The 20918-nt window shown below is 45.8% G+C and overlaps 2 protein-coding genes across 2 annotated transcripts; one reads left to right on the forward strand and one right to left on the reverse strand.

Annotated features, from left to right (window-relative positions):
• The first annotated feature begins 7768 nt into the window (after positions 1-7768).
• Positions 7769-11845, forward strand: OOEP (oocyte expressed protein). The gene is made up of 3 exons (XM_059035967.2): positions 7769-7948; positions 8143-8322; positions 8658-11845. The coding sequence occupies exons 1-3, from the start codon at positions 7786-7788 to the stop codon at positions 8735-8737; spliced, it is 423 nt and encodes a 140-aa protein (XP_058891950.1). The 5' UTR covers positions 7769-7785; the 3' UTR covers positions 8738-11845.
• A 6065-nt stretch (positions 11846-17910) lies between these two features.
• KHDC3L (KH domain containing 3 like, subcortical maternal complex member) lies at positions 17911-19482 on the reverse strand. The gene is made up of 3 exons (XM_059083923.2): positions 19209-19482; positions 18855-19058; positions 17911-18638 (listed from the first exon to the last, which is right to left on the reverse strand). The coding sequence occupies exons 1-3, from the start codon at positions 19375-19377 to the stop codon at positions 17911-17913; spliced, it is 1101 nt and encodes a 366-aa protein (XP_058939906.1). The 5' UTR covers positions 19378-19482.
• Between the last annotated feature and the right edge of the window lie 1436 nt (positions 19483-20918).

Raw genomic sequence — 20918 nt, forward strand, 5'->3', positions numbered from 1 at the left:
AAATGGCCTGCTCTCCCCCTTGTGTGACTATTCACTCTCCAGTACCTTGAGTCCTGCCACTTGCCTCTCCTACCAGAAGCAGGGGAGCCTCCTGAATGTGTGACTTCCGTTAGGGAATGCTCTATACCCTGCTCAGATTTAACAGAGCTCCCCTGAGAACCCCACCTTAACATTATCTGCTGTTGTGTTAAACCTCAAAACTGAAAGTGAAGGCTATCAAGCAGGATATGCTCTCACTAATGTAAGCTGTCCTTTAGAGTCTAGTCCTCTAACTGAGGAAAACTCAGCCTAGATGGGATTGCATTTACTAGAACTTGTCAAGTAGCCAAAGACCAGAGGGTACACATACATACTGATAGCAGGCATGCTTTTGGAGTAGTACATGACTTTTGGATGCTTTGGAAGCAAAGGAGTTTTTTTTTTCTCTACTGAAAACCCCATAAAACATGGACAAGTTAAGGAACTTCTGGACACACTCCTAATTCCTAGAGAGGGGGCTATTATAAATTCGAGGCTCATGTAAAAAGAGAGAATATGGAAGCTAAAGGAAATGCTCTAGCAGATCATTATGTCAAACAAACCATTTTAACCAAAGTTATGATCCTATCTAAGCCTCCAAACAATAAATTATTATTATAAAAGGATGTTATAAAATATCAACATTTAGCCCCCAATTTTGAAAAGGAAGAACGGGAAAAGCTGGTTGTACCCTTTGCTCAGGTAATCTCTGGCCCTCTCAAGATAGCACTTGGTGGCTCCAAATGATTTCAAATGGCTATTTGCTAAATTTCTCCATGAAACTACCCATCATGGAAAAGACAAATTGGTTATTATTGTAAATCAACATTGATGGAGAAACTTTAGAAAGAAAACTAAGGATATTTTCAGATTATGTGCCACCTGTCAACACCATAATACTGAAAAAAAAAACATACTGAAAAAAAAACACAACATAATATGAAAAAAACATAGGGCCCTTGAGGCTTTGCCCAGGAAGCAAAGCCTCAAGGGCCCTATAAAGACCTGCAGATGGGCTATCCAGCTTTCACCCTTCACAGGACTTGAGTATATTTAGTTATTGTATGTCTATTTCCAGAATGAGTTGAAGCATTTTCTTGCTGAAAAGCTACACCGTTTCTAGTCACTAGAAAGCTGCTTGATTTTGTGTTTCCAACCTGGGGCATCCCAACCTTTATATCAAGTGATTGAGGCACACACTTTACAGAAACCTTTATAAAAGAACTTTGTAAGGTATCATCTCTTATTCAAAAACTACAATTTCTGGAAAGGTCAAAAGGAGGAACCAACATCCTCAAATTAAAATTAGCAAAACCTTCAGAAGCTCTTCAAGCTCAACTGGCCAGAGATACTCCCACCTAGCCCTTATGGCCATGCTGTCCTCTCCCTCAGGCACATACCACTTATCCTCCAGTGAGCTGGTAACTGGAAGGCACGTATTTATAGAGATTTCATTTCTGACACTAGACTGCCGACTGCATGCAGACATGGCAAAACATGGCAAGGGACTCATGTACTGTACCCAGTCCTATCACAATAGGTTAAGACCACCCTCCCACAGAGTCTTCCTAAACAGCCTCTTCATGATCCTCAGCCAGGAGATTTCAGTTAACAGGAAGAGATATCGGAGAAAAACTGCTCTTGAATCTCGTTGGAAGGGCCTTTATCAGGTACTGTTAACACAAAGGAAACAGTGAAACCCCAGGGAGTCACTATTCGGGTTCATGCTTCTCAACTAAAAAGGCAATTCACAATTGCACACAATTGGAAAACTACTCCAATATGGGACCTCAAACTCAGTACTCTCGGAGATCTTCCAGAAGCCAATCTCGGGAAGCAGACAGCTGGCCCAGACCTTTGGAACAAACAGAGGACCACACATAGATCTTGGTCTGCTGTTGGACTAAGATACCTATCTAATTGCTGGTTTCTTTTTTGTCTGCTTGTTTATAATCATTCTCCTCATTTTCTAAAGACCCCTTGCTGTCATCCACCCGTAATGGACCCTTTTCTCTTTTCTCTCCTTATTATAACTGTTAGGTCAGAACACACTCATTCTAATGCTATTCTTAGATTATCCTGAACAGTAACCACTGCCCTCAATCTTACTGACTGCTGGATATGCTGTCCATCACTGACCCCCATGATAAAAACATCAGAATTACAGCTGATGGTGTTTCCATTTGCACCTATGTGGACAACTGACCTTAAATCAATCTGTGACTCTGCTAGTGTTCCTCTCTTCCAGAAGAAGACCCAAGTATTACAAGCTATTGATTGACCCAAGGTAATTCTAAATTTGGATTCAACAATCTTCATAGCGCAATGGGCCACAGATCACTTGGAAGAGACTAAGAGAGATCCAAATATGTCACCCAGCTAACATAAGGCCTTGGCTCCAACTTCATGTCGTGAACTCCCTTTTTTCCTGGATTTCCATGTCTCTACTGGATACTGCTTCCTTTGTGGCTATATTGCCTGGTCCTGTTTGCCTCAGAATAACATTTCATGCACTTCAGGAATAGTATTATGAGACTTGTCTCTATACAGAGACCCTAATTCTATAAATCACCAAGGCTGGAAATCCTGACCCAGACATGGGTGCCAAAATGAGGCCATTCTTGATTATTCAGGCACACAACCTAGGGGAATTACTGACTATTTATGAGAACAGTCAAGGCAGTGTCCCCATCGGTAGGAACCATACAAATAGAAAAGATGGGAAGAAACCTATCACAAACTTTGGCAGAAGTTATTAATGATACCAGATGGAACAGAGATCAGTCTCAACACATTGGCATGAGTAACAATGGACAATTGCATTGCTGTAGATTCCTTATTGGCTAGCCATGGTGCTGTGTGTCATTGCTTATACTTCTTGTTGTACTTGGATCAATGAAACAGGCAAGGTGGAACAAGCTATGTAGCACCTTAAGAAAAAGGCACATGACTCTCATGTTCTATTGGATTTGTTCTCTTGGCGTAGGTGGAGAAGTTAGGATAACTGGTTCCAAAGCATTTTACAGGGATTATTAATTCTTAATTTTGTCATAGTTAAAGAGAAACCAAAATGGAAGCCACAGTTTGAATACAGACCTAGACCAAACACTTAGTCATCTAATCAAAACTTAAAGCTGTCCTGATTTCCCTGAAATGATGACTCTGACCTTAAACAAAACTTAAGCTTTCTTCATGTCAGCATAACCTAGCAAATCAGCTACAGTAAAAAAGTAAGCTTATGTAATACTACTGCTCTAAAAGGAATGTTAAGTTTCTGGCAGCCAATTAGAATCACAATACAAAACAATATACCTCCTCATGCTTTATAAGCTGAGCTGTAACTGCTCAGAGTGGAGCTTTAAGCCACTTTTGGTTTGGAAGTCTCCCTGTTTGTGAACGGTTTGTTTCTCACTTAAAATATTCATCTCAAGTAAAGCTCTCTGAATTTTCTTTTGACACATTCTCTCCGGAGTCTTAAATGCTTCTACATTCATTCTCTCATCAGTTATCTCCATGATGATACAACAAAAAGGGCAAGAAGATCTTGCAATACAGTTGACCATGCAGACAGCTGAGCAATCTCCAAGCAGTGAAGACCTGGATCTTTGGCTTTCCCTGAATTCATCAACCTCCAGCAATTGAGAGAATTGTCAAAAACAGGGACCAAGAAACTGAGTATACAGACAATGACCAGACTAAACATAAAAACAGAACTCTGACCCACAATCTTCAGCATGCAGTCTAGGAAGCCAAACAACCCCTATGGCAGTCAACACAAGATGTCCAGGACTTGATTAATAACTGACAGCTTCGCTAATTTTTGCCCTTAATGTCAACTGAGGACCAACTGGGAAAGCCAAATATGCACCCCCTAACCAGTCACATACGATGCCCCGCTTCTAGTAAGCCCACCTACGGTTTCCCCAGGCCGACACCTACCCCTTCAGGCAAACCTTTTTTCCACTTTATATGAAGTTTTCCCGCTCCTCTGCCTGCTTTTGACACTCCACCAAACACAAGTGATGGTGGCTGACTCCCTTTTGCTATAGCAAGCTCTGAATAAAGAGCCTTCGCTTGTTCCTACTTGGGTGATCTTTACTTCCACAAAAGATAATGCATGAGTTGATACTTTTTGAAGTTGTAGATGAGTATATTGGTCATTCATTTATACTATCTTCTCTACCTTTGTATGTTTGAAATTTCCCATAATAAAAAATTTAAAATATTTCAAAAATGTCAATGTCGGGGCTTCCCTGGTGGCGCAGTGGTTGAGAATCCGTCTGCCGATGCAGGGGACACGGGTTCGTGCCCCGGTCCGGGAATATCCCACATGCCGCAGAGCGGCTGGACCCGGGAGCCATGGCCGCTGAGCCTGTGCATCCGGAGCCTGTGCTCCGCAACGGGAGAGGCCGCAACAGTGAGAGGCCCATGTACCACACACACACACAAAAAGTCAATGTCATTAAACAATAATAACAGCAACAGAGAATGACTCTATATTAGCTATACATTATTGGAAAAACTGGGGAAAATGAAATTGGATCATATATTAGACAACCGTATTAGACCAACGTTAAATTTCCTGAGTGAATAATTTTGTATGGTTATAGAGGAGAATGTCCTTGTTTTTAGAAGGTAATGTTGAAGTACTTGAGATAAAGTGTCATGATGCCTGCAACTTACAAACAGTTCATGAGAAAGTATGTGTAGAGAAAATAAACGAAGCAAAACATTAACAACTGGTGAAACTAAACGAAAGGTACTGAGTGTAAATTTAATGTTCTTACAATTTTTCCATTGGTTTAGAGTTTTTCAAATGAAAAAGCTGGTGCAAAAAGAGCACAATAAAATACCTGTAATATTACAAAAAAAATTAAAGTAAAAACTCCCAGATACTTGTCTATACATTTTTTTAATGGAAGGATAACTCAAAAACTAATAACAGTTAGCCATATCAGGCAGAAGCAGACAGGATAGATGAGAGGGGATTGAAAACTAGATTCTTCAGAATGTACACTGTCCATCATGTTTTAAAAATGTACTTTGTAAATATTGTTATATTCTAAATAGCCTGTCAGTGATGATTTTCATTTCTTGCTTTACTTGAATATTATTTAGTAGTGTGGTATAATATCTCCTTATTTATTAATTTACCCATCCATCCATCCATCCGTGGGAACTGCTATATAGTTAGTTTGTAAATGCTCCTAAACATTAGAAGATTGTTCTCTATTGTTCAGAATACAGCTTTTATTGTATTCTTTTTCTGCGTAATTGCTCCTAGTGTGACAGTGATTTAATATCTCCTTACTAGTTTATTTTCCTCATTTTGACCACTTTTCTCTATCTGTGACATACATTTTCATGTTATCCTTTGGTACAAAAAAACTGGGTTCACTGTGCTTTGAAACATTTTTCAATGTACAGAGATGTCATCTAGGAACTGAAGATTACAAGAAGTGAAGTGATGGAGAACAAAGAGTCTCAATGAGAAATTACAAAACCAGTTCACTCATATACTATTGACTGAACCCAAATACCCTCAGACTGGTTCTTTGAGGGCTAAGCAGATAAAATGAAAGCAAGCGATCCCCTGGAAGTCTTCTTGCTAGTATTTTTAAAATTTTTATGGGGTGCAGAAAGTTTAAATAACTTGCATTCGGTCACACAGCTAGAAAATGCTGGAGCCAGTATTCAGATCATGCCTGTCCCACCAATCGGAGTCAAAGCAGGAAGCCTTGGAGGTACACAGTGACAAAACTGATTTATCTTCGAAGATTCTGCTAAAGCCTAAAAACCTTACAATTCTGTTTTGAAGCTGGCATGGGTCAGCTAATAAAACTCAAGGCTTGCCAAGTGTAGGAAACTTAATATGGGGTCTCTGCATAAGACCCCAAATGACTACACTTCCAAAACAAAACTGAATCAGAAATAAACTTTGTCATCCAGATGAGAATGCCAAAGGAACTTTTCTTGACCTTGCCTTTCTCACGTATGTCTTGTTCTAATGATTAACTACCACAAACCAGCCTTGTGGCTAACTCACGCTACATGCAGGAGTCTGAAAATTTTCAAGGATGTAATTTGAAGAGGCCTCAAGTTGGATGCATCCTGAAGAGAATGGCTCAAGGAAAAAATTATCAATTTTTAAAAAGATGAAATCATATCCCTACATTATGCCTGATTTAAAAAATTAACCCCAGGTGGTTCAAAAATTTAAATGTTATGGAAACTTCAAAAGTATAGTGAATGTGTTTAGACCTCAGGGCGGGAAAGGATTTCTTAAGCAAGACACAGAATGTACTTACCCTAAAGACTGATAAATCTGACTTATACTAAAATTAATTGTATTCATCAAAAGAAACCTTGAAGAAGGCAAAAAGACAATTTAAACTAAAAAGATATTCACAGTATACACCACTGAAAAAGCATTAGAAAGAGATTGAGGGAGAATATATGAGAGAACTTTCATACACTACCTTACATCCTCAAGACTTTTTTTTTTACAATATGCATGTATTATTATGTTGACTTTTTTTTTTTTTTGCGGTACGCGGGCCTCTCACCGCTGTGGCTTCTCCCGTTCCGGAGCACAGTCTCCAGACGCGCAGGCTCAGCAGTCGTGGCTCACGGGCCCAGCCGCTCCGCGGCATGTGGGATCCTCCCGGACCGGGGCACGAACCCGCGTCACCTGCATCGGCAGGCGAACTCTCAACCACTGCGCCACCAGGGAAGCCTTATGTTGACTTTTTAAATTAAATTGAAGAACTAAAAATATCCACTGAAGTTAGATTCAATATCTCCTCTCAGACAACTGTAGAGGCCTAGATGATGCAGATGAGGGAATTCAGTACATTAGTACCATCCCCCTTATGTATATGATCGACACTTTCCGTGAAAAAGATTTAAAAAACAAACACTTCATAACTAATTGTAAGAACAAAGTCGTTTGTACAGCAGACGCTATTCTAAAACAACTACCAAACTTGTAGAAATGCACTAGAAGAAGTATAAGAACACGCATGGGTGACACACACCAACTCCAGGACATGATTTCCTGCGGGGAGGGAAGTAAAGGTCTTCACCGACATCTGTTTTAACGGAGAGAGAGAGGCAAATGTGGGAAATATTAACATCTTGTTAAATGGGGGGTAGGGGGGTACATGAGTGTTTTACAACTTTTTAAAATGTGTGAAACCTTTCACAATTTAAACTTTTAACTAAAATTAATAACATTGGGAAGAAATGTGCATCAACACTTGTCTCAGGATTTTGGAAATAAACGAGATTTGTCTCCACTTGCTACGTTTCTAGAATGACCTCGTCTGATGTATGTTATTTTAAACATGACGCACTTGTTTGAATGATTCTGAAGCGGTAACGAACCAGAGGCAGGAGATGAAAGAGAAGATGCAGATTCCGTGAACCGGAACCTTAGAACCTGGACCGGGCCTGGACGGGACCCAGCTCGAGCCAACCACACCGTCCGTCAACCCGGGCGCCTCGGGGCCGGGCGTTACCTGACTGGGCGGGGCCTCCAACAGCTGCCGGGGTTCCAGGCGGAGGAGAAAGCGGGGCGAGGCCACGGCTCGCGGTACGAAGAGCCCAGCAACCCCTGAAGCCCGCGCCCACGGGGCCGCCCGGGAGCAGGGCGCAGGCGCATCGGATGGGGCGGGGCCGGCCGCAAGCCGTAAAGGGCCCCACTTCGCGCCTCCACAAATCCCGCGAGAGCTGCTTGCCCCTTACCCGCGGCCTGCCGGTTCGAGCATGGTCGACGACGCGGGCGCCGCCGAGGCCCGGGGGGACGGGCTGCTGGGGTTCCCACTTCCGCCGCCACGGATTCGCTCCCGGCCGTGGTGGTTTCCTGTGCAGGAGCTGAGGAACCCGCTGGTGTTTTCTTTGGAGGCGTGGCTGGCCGACTCGATCTTCGGTGCGCGACCCGGGGCGTGGTGGTGGCCCCCCAGTCGAGAGAGGCCGCCGAGCCGCGCTCCGCAGCCCTTTCCGGGCGCGCGGGCCGCGTGTGATGCGCGGTGCCCGGCTTCCTGCCCTGCCCGTCCCACCCCCTTAGGGCCAGCCCCCCCTGCCCTTCGCCGTGCCCCGCTCAGTCTCTCCTTTCGCGTTCAGGCCCAGACCGCGCCGTGGTTCCGGAAATGGAGTGGATGAGCCAGGCCCTGCTGACGGTGGACGCAGTTCACGCCGGGAAGTTGGTGGAAATCACCGTCTTCGGGCGGCCGGCTGTCCAGCGTCGGGTGAAGAGCGTGCTCCTGAGCCTGGCGTCGAGTCACCGGGAGCAGCGCGCCCGAGGTGAGGGGCATGGAAAACGTGCGTGGGGAGGGAGCCACGGGGGAGCCACTTGGCCGTACCTGGTCTCCTTCCAGCCTCTGTCTTCCCAAAACTCCCAGTATGCTACACGTGGTCCCTGGGCATCCCTTGTGAGTGGAGTCCAGGCAGGACCCTGGGGAAGTAGGCTGAGATGGGATGCATTACGGCCCCTCACTGCCCGTGCCAGCCTCAGCTTGGTCGCGCCGCTGTTTCCAGGTCCTAGGTTCAGAGCGTCCACCCCGAAAAAGGATACTGCCAGCACGCATCCACCCCCATGAAGGAGTAGTTTGAAACAGTGAGCATTTTTCCTTCTCCAGCTGAGAAGATGGAACAACTCGAGGAGTTCTTGAAGGCACAGGCACCAGGTCCCCAGGTCCCGCAGCGTCCTGTTGCATAAGTGTTGTCAGGAGCATGAGAACAGTTCTCCTTCTGCTACTAAAGTTCAAGAGAAGCACATATCCTTAAATCTGTGCATTTATGTTTTTACTGTATCTTGATGGATAGTGGTTTATTTTGCTGCAAACGTGAGTTTGTAGTGCCATTCTAGTAAATAAATGAGTTTCCTTGTTTCCAATGGCATAAAGATCTTGGCTCACTCAAAATTAAGCAAATTTATAAAAGATTGACTGTTCATTCATATCTTGATGTGAGAGGCTGATAGGTTGTGGGTTTATTTTTTTTTCTTAGTTTCTATCGTTTTGAAACTACTAACCCTTTTATGACTTTATGGTCAGAGTCAGGCCCTCATGCACAGGGGGCAGAAATGCAGGGTCAGTCTGCTTTGGGTTTCTTTTTCATCATTTGTTCTCAAACTTTAAAGTGTGTAAGAATCACCTCGAGAACTTGCTAAAACACAATTCCTTAGCCCCTTTTCCACTGATTCTGATTCAGTACATTGGACCCATGAACATGCGTTTCTAACAAGCTGTTAGGTAATGCCAGCGCTTCTTCTTTGAGCCTCTCACTTTTAAGCTGGTGTTTGGTCCCTGAGTAGCAACCAGTGGGCCCGTGTGTTTTCTTGGAGTGGCGTCTCTGACCGTGCACGTGGGTGGGCATTCCAGCATGCAAGCTGAGGCGATCAGCATTCATTCTGCTGGTGCTGTGATTTACCAGAAGGAGTCACGGTAATGGGCAGCTTGTGCATTGGCAGGTGGCCTTCCAGCCGGCTGTCTCCTCTGCCCCCCTCCCCAAGCAGGTGTCCTGTATGGGCTGGGTTGTTTTTCCATTACCCTTTACAATGCTGTGACCAATCTGTGCAAAACAGTTCCAATCCCATACTGCTTCCACTTTCAGGAAGCAGAATTCTTGGAGGAATGATTGCCAAGAGCTCTGTGGCTTTAGACACACAGTTGGAGTTGATTTAACTCATGCAGTTTCTTCACCCCTTAGCAGTAGTGGATTCTAGGCTTTTGCAAGGATTTTAAACACACAGATACACAAATCTTTGATTACAAGGGATATTGAACATTATTCTACTTCACTTCACATTTCTGTTAAACGCTTTTATACACTTTTCTTTATTCCCGTCAATACTTCTTTCAAGTCTGAAGATAAGGATTTTTATTATTTGTAAAAGCTTTTGTAACAAATAATGGTCCATTACAACCAATACTGTCCACCCCTTTGCTTCTCAAATTTTTTGCATACAAAAAATTTTTATTGTATGTAGTTAAACCAATTACTGTTTGCTATGTGATTTTTTTCCCCTCATCCTCACGTTTTACATTTAAGGGTAGAGTGCCTACTTTTTCTCCATTTGTAGAAATTTGATGAATATTACTACAGGTTTTTCCTGGTGGGATTTTTACAAAATCATGGAATATTTTTGACTGTTCAGCATTTGGAGGAAGAGGATTATGCTTAATACTTGTCCAGTTTTCGAAAAATTATCCAAAACTAAGTTAGTAAATGATCCTGTTCTCTATCCTTTATACATGTTAACATATTGAAGACTTAACCCCAGTACCTCAGAAAGTGACTGTATTTGGAAATAGGGTCTTTAAAGAGGTAATGAAGGTAAAATGAGGTCATGTGGGTGGGGCCAGTATGACTTTTTTTAATAAGAAGAGGAAATACAGACATAGGTATGTGCTTACACAGAGGAAAGACCAGGTGAGGACACAGCAAGAATACGGCTATCCCTGCAAGCCAAAGAGAGAGACCTCAGAAGAAACCAAACCTGCTGATACCTTGATCTTGGACTTCTAGCCTCCAGAACTTTTAGAAAATAAATATCTGTTGTTTAAGCCACCCAGTTAATTTTGTTACAGTAGCCCTAGCAAACTAATGCAACATTTAATATCTAAAAAGGGTAGTTGCTCTGTCATTCTAACTTTCAGAATTTGGGAGTAATATTAGCTATATATTTATTGATAAGAGCTTGTATCACAAACCAGGTCCTTGAGCTAAGCACCGAAGTAGGATTCTTAGAGCCTAAGTAAATTGCTGAGATCACAGAGGTAGGACTTGGGGGTGGGTGAGATTTGAACCAAAACGTTGATTCTAGGATCTTACCTCTATAATATACTTTCCCACATGCTTTTATTTTTTCTTCACAGCTGAATTTCAGCTCATTCTCTCTGTGTGTGTGTAAGTGTGTGTAAGAGGAATTAGAATACACTTAATTTGTTAAGACTCCACAGTATTTGTTATTCTGTTGAGAGACAAGACAATTTTTTTTTCCTAACAAGTTGCTAAGGTAGAAGTATCTACTAGTACCACACTGAAAAGTAGCATTGTTGATTTTTCTGATGATAAACATACTTAACATCCTCAATATTTTTAAATAAGGCAATATAAAAAGTATTAAAGTAATTACTAAAAAAATCTCACTGCTCATATGGTCCTTTCAAGTAGCTTTCCATTACTGCAAATATTTCTCTATAATTTTAGTAAACATTCTATTTATGTATAGCATTCCATTCATACCAAAACCATGTACATCCACAGTGTGAAAAGATTCAGCAAACAGCACAAAGGGGACACATGCATGTAGCCAGCAGCCAGAGAAGGAAAGATATTACCAGCACTCCAGAAGCCCTCATTTTTGCATCCTCCCTGAGGATAACTACTTTTGTGACTTAACTATAAATGGACTCAATCTAAGGTTTGTCCGTGTTGCCAGCAGTAGTAGTTCCCTTGTATGAATAAACCTTAATTTAGTTTTCCATCCTGTTGATGTAAATTTTTGATTGTTTCCTATTTGGACTTATAACGAATAGGGGTACTATAAAAATTGTTGTACGTGACTTGGTGCATGCATATGTGCATTTCTCTTGAGTATATGTCTGGGATTGGAATTGCTGGGTTATAGGACGTGCATAAGTTCAAGTTGCAAAGGTGACTGAAGCAGTTGACTTTCAGCAGTGTATGAGACTTCGAGTTGCTCTACATCTTTGTCAACAGTCGATTTTTATTTTGGAGAATTTATGTATTAGTGCTATTGCACTGCAGTTTTAAAAAATGTAATCACTTAATCGGTTCCATAATATAAAATTGAGAGTGTACAGTTCGATTTCTTTTTTAGTATACTTATGAGTTGTGCCACCATCAGCAGAGACCAGTTTGGGAACATTTCCATCACTTCATAAGTTCCCTTATGCCTGTTTGCAGACAGTCTGCTGGCTGTCTCCACAAAGTTGCCTTTTCTGAACGTGTAAGGTAGGTAGAATAATATTCAGTGTAGTCTTTTACATCTGACTTCTTTATCTAGTTGGACTGTCTCTGCTTTTTGATTGGGGGATTTAATGCATTCTAATTTAATGTAATCAGTATGATTGGATTTCTGTCTGACATTTTGCTTTGTTTCCTATCATGTCTTTTGTTTTTTTCCTCCATTTTATGTTAGATAAATTTTTATGTTTTATTTTGTTTTTATTTATTTATTTATTTTTCAGTACGCGGGCCTCTCACTGCTGTGGCCTCTCCGGTTGCGGAGCACAGACTCCGGAAGCGCAGGCTCAGTGGCCATGGCTCACGGGCCCAGCCGCTCCGCGGCATGTGGGATCTTCGTGGACTGGGGCACAAACCCGCGTCCCCTGCATCGGCAGGCGGACTCTCAACCACTGTGCCACTAGGGAAGCCCAGATAAATTTTTATATACACTTTTTAAAAGATTTAATGTTATTTTTTTTTGATGGCATTAGGTCTTCGTTGCTGCGCATGGGCTTTCTCTAGTTATGGCGAGCGGGGGCTACTCTTAGTTGCAGAGCGTGGACTTCTCATTGTGGGGGCTTCTCTTGTGGAGCATGGGCTCTAGAGCACAGGCTTAATAGTTGTGGTGCAGGGGCTTAGTTGCTCTGTGGCATGTGGGATCTTCCTGGACCAGGGCTCGAGCCCATGTCCCCTGCGTTGGTGGGCGGATTCTTATCCACTGTGCAACCAGGGAAGTCCTTGTGTACACTTTTAAAGTGATTTTTTTCCACTTTGTTTTGCCTTAGGGATTATAAAAATCTTAACTCATTACATTCTGCTTCAGATTAGTGGGAAGGAGGAAGGAAAAACAGTTGAATAAGTGGAGACACTATGTTCTTAGATAGCAAAGCCAAGTGTTGCATATTTGTGGTCTGTTCTTCCCAGAGCTCAGTGCAATTCCAATTATAGTCACAACCAGTTTTTAGGGGCTGAGGCTGTAGGATGAGAGTCCTTAAAGTCTGATTTTACATGTGCTTCAGAGGGACCCAAGAAGGCTATAATAAGGTGGGTTTTTTTTGGGGGGGTGTTGGTTTTTTAAAAATAAATTTATTTATTTTCGGCTGTGTTGGGTCTTTGTTGCTGCGTGCAGGCTTTCTCCAGTTGCAGCAGGCAGGGTCTACTCTTTATTGTGGTGCACGGGCTTCCCATTTCAGTGACTTCTCTTGTTGTGGAGCACAGGCTCTAGGCACGTGGGCTCAGTAGCTGTGGTTCATGGGCTCTAGGAGCTCAGGCTCAGTAGTTGTGGCACATGGGCTTAGTTGCTCCATGGCATGTGGGATCATCCTGGACCAGGGCTTGAGCCCATGTCCCCGGCATTGGCAGGCGGATTCTTAACCACTGCGCCACCAGGGAAGTTCTATAACAAGGTTTTAACTAGGGTCTAGTAAAAAATTCTGATGAGGTAAATAGTGCCAACCTGGTGTAACTAAAGTGGAGTGGCAGGAGGACCTGGGGCCGACTCAGTGTGTGCTCCACAGCTGAGCCCAAACGTTTTCCACACAGTCTGTCAACAATGAACCTTTGTCTTTGGTGCCTCTAATCAGCCTATTCAAAAACTGTTCAGACTGGGGCTTCCCTGGTGGCGCAGTGGTTGAGAATCCGCCTGCCAATGCAGGGGACATGGGTTTGAGCCCTGGTCTGGAAAGATCCCACGTACCACAGAGCAACTAAGCCCGCGTGCCACAACTACTGAGCCTGCACTCTAGAGCCCACGAGCCACAACTACTGAGTCCACGAGCCACAACTACTGAAGCCCACACGCTCTAGAGCCCGTGCTCCACAACAAGAAAAGCCCCCTCAGTGAGAAGCCCGCACACCGCAACAGAGTAGCCCCCGCTCGACACAACTATAGAAAAGCCTGCACACAGCAATGAAGACCCAATGCAAAGATAAAATAAATTAAAAATAAATAAATTAAAAAAAAAACTGTTCAGACTGACCTCTTTACTAGCCCTCAAACATTTTACCTGCAAAAATGTACAAATAATGGGCTTCCCTGGTGGCGCAGTGGTTGAGAGTCCGCCTGCCGATGCAGGGGACGCAGGTTCGTGCCCCGGTCCAGGAAGATCCCACATACTGCAGTGGCTGGGCCCGTGAGCCATGGCTGCTGAGCCTGCATGTCTGGAGCCTGTGCTCTGCAACGGGAGAGGCCACAGCAGTGAGAAGTCCACGTACCACACACACACACAAAAAAGTACAAATAAGTCACTGTTCCGAGAATTCTTCAGTTTTTTTTTAACTTTAAAAAATTGTCGGAAAAAAAAAAAAATTGTAGGGCTTCCCTGGTGGCGTAGTGGTTGAGAATCCGCCTGCCGATGCAAGGGACATGGGTTCGTGCCCCGGTCCGGGAAGATCCCACATGCCGCGGAGTGGCTGGGACCATGAGCCATGGCCGCTGAGCCTGCGCATCCGGAGCCTGTGCTCCGCAACGGGAGAGGCCACAACAGTGAGAGACCCAAGTACCGGAAAAAAAAAAAAAAAAGAAAAAATTGTAGTTATTTATTTATATTATTATTATTAGTTTCAGGTGTAGAACATAGTGATTCAATATTTTTATAGCTTACACTCCATTTAAAGTTATTACAAAATAACAGCTGTATTTCTCTGTGCTGCACAAGAGAGCCTTATTGCTTATCAGTTTTGTAAAAATATATTTTTGGCTGCATTGGGTCTGTTGCTGTGCGTGGGCTTTCTCTAGTTGCGGTGAGTGGGGGCTACTCTTCGTTGCAGCGTGCGGGTTTCTCGTTGTCGTGGCTTGTGGAGTGCAGGCTCTAGGCGCACGGGCTTCAGTAGTTGTGGCACATGGGCTTAGTAGTTGTGGCTCGCGGGCTCTACAGCTCAGGCTCAGTAGTTGTGGAGTACGAGCTTAGTTGCTCCGCGGCATGTGGGATCTTCCCGGAGCAGGGCTGGAACCCGTGTCCCCTGCATTGGCAGGCGGATTCTTAACCACTGCACCACCAGGGAAGCCCAGGAAGCCTGCTTATCAATTTTATACATAGTAGTTTGTATCCCTTAATCCCATCCCCCTGTCTTGCCCCTCCCACTGCCTTGTCCCTACTGGTAACCACAAGTTTGTTCTCTGTATCTGTGAGTTTGTTTCTGTTTTGTTGCATACATTTTGTTTTATTTTTTAGATTCTACATGTAAGTGATAACAGTATTTGTTTTTCTCTGACTTATTTCACTAAGCATAATACTCTCTAGGTCCATCCACATTGTTGCAAATGGCAGAATTTCATTCTTATGGCCAAGTAATATATCATTGTGTGTGTATACATATATATACACACACATATATACACATATATGTGTATATATACACACCACATCTTCTTTATCCATTCTTCTGTTGATGGACACTTAGGTTGTTTCCATATCTTGGCTATTGTAAATAATGCTGGTATGAAAATTGGGATGCATGTATCTTTTCCATAGGAGACTTCTGTAGTTTTTGCCTTCATTCCTTGACAACTTCCATGGATGGCCTTGGGCCTCAGTTCCCAAACAGAATCTTCCTATGTAATCTCCCATCTTCTTTTAATGGGTAAAATACGTTCTTCTGTATATATAGTATACATGTCATTTAAGGAATAAAATGAGCACTACAGCATACCTTAATAGAATAAAATCAGTATTTTGGGAAGCCATCTGTATACACCTTTTCCCTCAACTAATTTTGTACGCATTTTAATAAATTGCAAGACTGCCAATTGAACAGTGGGTAGGTTAGTCCTCTCAGATATTAAAACATTGTATAAAGATATAGTTAAAACAGTGGGGTAGATAGAAAAAAATAGAAAAAATGATGCACATGGACGTAAAATAGATTAGTAATCTTGAGTTTGGGTGAGTATAGTGAAAGTAGCTTTCGTACCATGTAGTATGCAGATAATTGGTATGGCTATTTTGTAGGGCAGTTCAGCAATATAAAATCTGAAAGGGGCTCATTCTTTAACCAGCAGTTCCACTTCTAGGAAGTTCTCTTAGGGAAATATTCCAACGTGGACTCAGGATGCACGTAGAAATTCAAGACAGTTTGTAATTGAGTAATTGGAGAAACGAACTAATCAACCACTAAGGGAAGGGCTAAATCAAACTGTACCCATCCTGAGAAAAATCAAGCTTCTAGAAGAAGGGAAAAAAAGGTGTATACAATTACGTAAAAGTACAAGTTAAACTGTTACTTCCGTAAGACAGTAAGCTTGAAATGGCAGATAGGAAGGTCTGGGGACTTTGATCTGGGTGAAAACCGGGATGTCAACTGGTCCATGCCCTGCTCGGAGAGGAAACTAGTAAGGTTTTTTTTGTCTGTTGGTTTGTTTTTTTAAATCAACACTTTATAGGCATAAGGAATTTTACCTAAGTGTCATCACATCTAAATGCTTTTATTTAAAGTTCAGTCTCCTTTTCTTGGCTCATCTCCAACCAAGAATGTTTACTGTATCTTACCATTTTCTTTCATAAAATCATCTCAGACATGTCTATGTGTGTATATATAGGGTATTTTAAACCTCGTTTCGGGATAGTCACAGAGACTCCTAAATGTTCCATTGGTTTGCTACCTGCTGCTCGGTAATCTTTCTTGTAAAGGACAGAATTTGATGCTCTGGTCATGTGGGTACTACTTAGAGGGGGGAAAAAAAATCAAGATTGAGTCTTAATTCTACTCTGATGTAGCCTCAATTGAAACATTGAGTCTGCATTGATTTTGAGTCTAAATGTTTAAGGTTCACTCAGCCTTGCCTCTTCTGAAAATAGTTAATAGCCTATTTGTAAATTCAGCTTTGCATCTTTATTTCCCTTGTTATAAACTTAAAGGCTTATTAAAAATTGGAGTGATCATTACTGGTGACCAAAGGGTCTACAATAGACCCTGCTCTTTAAAATTAGGTTTCCTTGGATCTTTAAAATCAAAATTTTCATAGCACTAAATTGACTTGTGCTATTAAAAAAAAAATCCTAACACCCAGCTGTTATCAGTTTACTTCTAGCCAGGGCACCAGCGTCCCAGCTAGCAGCCAGGAACAGGAAGCCAAAATGATAGAGATGCTACTACTCTCTACGGTGGTACTCATAGTACAACATTTGAGTGTATAAAGTTAACATGTTGTACATCTTAATTTACACTGTATTATATGTCAAATATATTTATATTTTAAAAACTGACAAGGAGGGCTCCCCACTGCTGCGGTTACTAGTTAACAGGGAAGAGTCACCAGAACTGCTTGTGTCTTGCTGGCTTCAAACATTACTGGAGGTCGAATGACCCGGGCAGGACTTGGAGATGACAGCTGCACTGTCCTGGCTATTTCAGTTTTCCCCTAGTCAACAGCAGTTGCCCGAGCTGGGAAGTCTCCGCTTGCAGCGCTATGATGTGCCCACCCGTGAGGCCCGTTGAAACCAATTCGCATCCCTTGCCTCTGAGTAGAAATATCTCAGGCTTGGAAAGGTTTCCCTTGAGGACAGACTCGACGGCCCGAGAGGTCCCTCACCTTGCAAAGCCAGATGCGCGCGGTGAAGGAGCACAGGGGAAGCACCTGCCCGAGGCGCGAGAGACTGTGGCCCCGGGCAGCTAGAAAGCCAAAAGCTCTCACCTGCCTCTGGGTAGAAAGCCGCCTGGAGCAGATAGTCGCTGCTGGAGCGACGTGCCTGTCTCTCCCCTTCCCCCTGCCAATTAACAGACATTAGGGAATTCCGATGCTTTATTAGAACTCTTTAGATTCGTGTTCGCAAACATTTAACAGGGAGTGGCGGGGAGCGGGGAAACCAAGAAGAACGCACAGCATTCTTTTCTCAGCTTCTGCAGCAGAATAGGGTTCCAGGAGGGGCTTCCACTTTGATCTTGCCTGGCTCTCTTGCTCCTGGGCCCGAAACGCGTTCAGAATCTGGTAACCGGACCCTGGATAGCTTCGGGGAAGCTCTGGGTGGCCGCCTCCCGGGCCGCGCCGGGCGACCGCTGGGTGGCCGCCTCCCGGGCCGCGCCGGGCGACCGCTGGGTGGCCGCCTCCCGGGCCGCGCCGGGCGACCGCTGGGTGGCCGCCTCCCGGGCCGCGCCGGGGGACCGCTGGGTGGCCGCCTCCCGGGCCGCGCCGGGGGACCGCTGGGTGGCCGCCTCCAGGGCCGCGCCGGGCGACCGCTGGGTGGCCGCCTCCCGGGCCGCGCCGGGCGACCGCTGGGTGGCCGCCTCCCGGGCCGCGCCGGGCGACCGCTGGGTGGCCGCCTCCCGGGCCGCGCCGGGCGACCGCTGGGTGGCCGCCTCCCGGGCCGCGCCGGGCGACCGCTGGGTGGCCGCCTCCCGGGCCGCGCCGGGCGACCGCTGGGTGGCCGCCTCCCGGGCCGCGCCGGGCGACCGCTGGGTGGCCGCCTCCCGGGCCGCGCCGGGGGACCGCTGGGTGGCCGCCTCCCGGGCCGCGCCGGGGGACCGCTGGGTGGCCGCCTCCCGGGCCGCGCCGGGGGACCGCTGGGTGGCCTCCTCCCGGGCCGCGCCGGGGGACCGCTGGGTGGCCGCCTGCCGGACAGCGCCGGGGGACCGCTGGGTGGCCGCCTGCCGGACAGCGCCGGGGGACCGCTGGGTCCCGGCCTCCCGGGCAGGAGGCTTCTCAGAGCCTGGAAGAAGAGCAACGAGAGGAGGTCGCACCTGTGTCCCAAATACTCTCCACATAAGGAGTTATCCCTTCGGGCTGCAGGGGTGGGAGCCCGGAATCTGAGAGTACGGGGTTAACTTGCTCTTCTGGATCCCTTGCAAAGAGGAAACCCTCTGCCCCGGCACAGCCAGGTAGCACCAGAATCCCTCCCAGGGAACCCGGGGCCTGCCTAGGGTACCTTTCATTGTCCCCGGCCCCGTCGTTTGCGCCCGGAGTTGGCGGTGATAGTCAGCCAAGTTCATGATCATCTTGTATACATCCTTCTGGTAATAAGGCCGTCCAAATATCAAGATCTCAGCCTCGCCGTCCGGGTCCCACTGATTAACGTGAAGCAGGGTCTGCGACACACACTCGACATGCGGGATGTGCTCTCCGCCCAGGCCTGCGCAGGAAGCAACGAGGTCCTGAGCAGTGGGGCCCGGGAGGGGAGGCAGCGGGGCCCGGAGGCGAGCCAGAGCCGCGAAGAAGCTGCCTGGGCGCGGCCAGCCTGCGGTGAGGGGCGGCCTCGGCCTCACCGCTCGGGCCCGCTCACCGAAGATGGCTTCCACCAGCCAGGCCTCCAGGTGAATTGCCCTCGGACTCTTCAGGTACTCGGAGTGAAACCAGTAGGGCCGCTTGGTGAGGTTACCGAGCACCTCGAAGAGCGTCCCTTCTCGCTGCTCCAGCTGAACGAGAGTCGGAAACTGCCTGGGGGCGGCCATGCCGCGGCGAGCCTCGCAGGTGGCTGTGAGTCCGCTGCCAGCCGCCGCAAGGGCCCCCCGGCCTTATATCCAGGGCGTTCGGCAAGCCCCTCCCCCAGCCGCGCCCTCCTCATTGGACTCCAGGCCTCGCCGCCGAAGCCCGCAGCCGGGGCTTCTTCCCCGGAAGGCGCAGCTGTGCTGGGGCGCGCGCCCAGGGCGCTCTCGCTGGGCGGTAGCATCTGCATCCTGCCGCTTCCCCGCGCGCCAGGCTGGAGGCCACAACCGGGAAGCTGCGGAAGCCTTAACTGTGGACGCTGGGCGGCCAGGACAGCCCCGGAGAAGTAGGGAAGATCCAGCGTCGGGCCGACAGCTTTCAGAGGAGTGAATACTCCTATTTGCAAATACCTATTTGCAGAGACCTGGGTGCCTTTGACAGTTCTAATGGGACGACCAGTTTAGAGTTCCCGAGGGGTTGGAATAAATTTTAATGGAAAATCTAATTAAGTACGTCGGAAAAACAAACGCTCAAGGAGCAGAAAAAGGTATTCGGAGGCCAAAGTAGGCCCCTCCCCCACTTCCTCCTGAACCCTGACCACTGAGCGCCCTCCCCAGATGCCACTGCATTTCCCGCTTCGGCCTTAACCTGTTAGAGACAGCTGCGCACACCCAACAGCGCCTGGTCCGTGTGGTTTGCACCCCAGAGGGAAATCCCTTGAAACTAACACGATTATAGCTCCATTTCTTGATTTTTCTGTCCAGCTGAAAGCATTGCCTATTAACTGCTGCTCAGGAAGATGAAGGTACATAGCTCTCTCACCAGTGGTTGGCGAATCATGCCCAGATCCAGCGGCCAGAGAGCCTCGGAATTCAGTCAGGCTCCTTCTTGTTTGCTCTGTGGCCAAAAACGTGCGTGAGAAATTTGCAGGTGTCTGACAGGGTTAAAAGTCTTCAGACCTAAGCAGAATATGAATTAGGAGCCAAAGAAGGGCTCCATTGAAAGGATCCATTCAAAGCCTCACGGATGGGATAGACTTATAAACGTCCGTGGGTAGGCAGAACAGTTAGGAGAGAGTATAAATGAAACCCAAGGATCTGGGCTTCATCACCACCTCCCCTGTAGGTTCTGGGGGTCACTAACATAGCAACTAGAAATTGACATGTGAGGTCCCATCAGTGTCACCAACGAGAATCCAATTCAGGAAGCATTCCCATGAAAATCTCTAGTCTGAAATCTGTTTCTTACATCAAAATGATGTAGGATGATTTTTTTTTTTCCTTTGGCCACACAGCATTTTGGATCTTAGTTCCCCCACCAGGGATCAACCCTGCCCCCTGCAATGGAAGCACAGAATCCTAACCACTGGACCCAGGGAATTCCCTAGACGATGATACTTTTGTTCCTTGGTTGGCCCAAGAGGATACTGGCAGTTCTATGCATGTTAATGTCATGTGTGTGTGTGTAGAGATCCTTTACTTCATTGAAGTTTCACAGTTGGGTAAAGAAATGCTTAAGAGAATTAAAACCATAGTATTAGTAATTGTGTTAAAAAGGAATCTGTCAT

The sequence above is a fragment of the Kogia breviceps genome, chromosome 13 (assembly GCF_026419965.1).
Source record: "Kogia breviceps isolate mKogBre1 chromosome 13, mKogBre1 haplotype 1, whole genome shotgun sequence".
In the NCBI taxonomy this organism is placed as follows: domain Eukaryota; kingdom Metazoa; phylum Chordata; class Mammalia; order Artiodactyla; family Physeteridae; genus Kogia; species Kogia breviceps.

Excerpts from the sequence above, each read along its gene's own strand:
- OOEP (XM_059035967.2), top strand. The coding sequence starts at position 7,786 with ATGGTCGACGACGCGGGCGCCGCCGAGGCCCGGGGGGACGGGCTGCTG. Across the intron at positions 7,949-8,142 it reads GCTGGCCGACTCGATCTTCG|GCCCAGACCGCGCCGTGGTT; the intron begins GTGCGCGACCCG and ends TTTCGCGTTCAG. Across the intron at positions 8,323-8,657 it reads CCGGGAGCAGCGCGCCCGAG|CTGAGAAGATGGAACAACTC; the intron begins GTGAGGGGCATG and ends TTCCTTCTCCAG.
- KHDC3L (XM_059083923.2), bottom strand. The coding sequence starts at position 19,377 with ATGGCCGCCCCCAGGCAGTTTCCGACTCTCGTTCAGCTGGAGCAGCGA. Across the intron at positions 19,059-19,208 it reads GCTGGTGGAAGCCATCTTCG|GCCTGGGCGGAGAGCACATC; the intron begins GTGAGCGGGCCC and ends CTTCCTGCGCAG. Across the intron at positions 18,639-18,854 it reads GGGGCCGGGGACAATGAAAG|GCTCTGAGAAGCCTCCTGCC; the intron begins GTACCCTAGGCA and ends CTCTTCTTCCAG.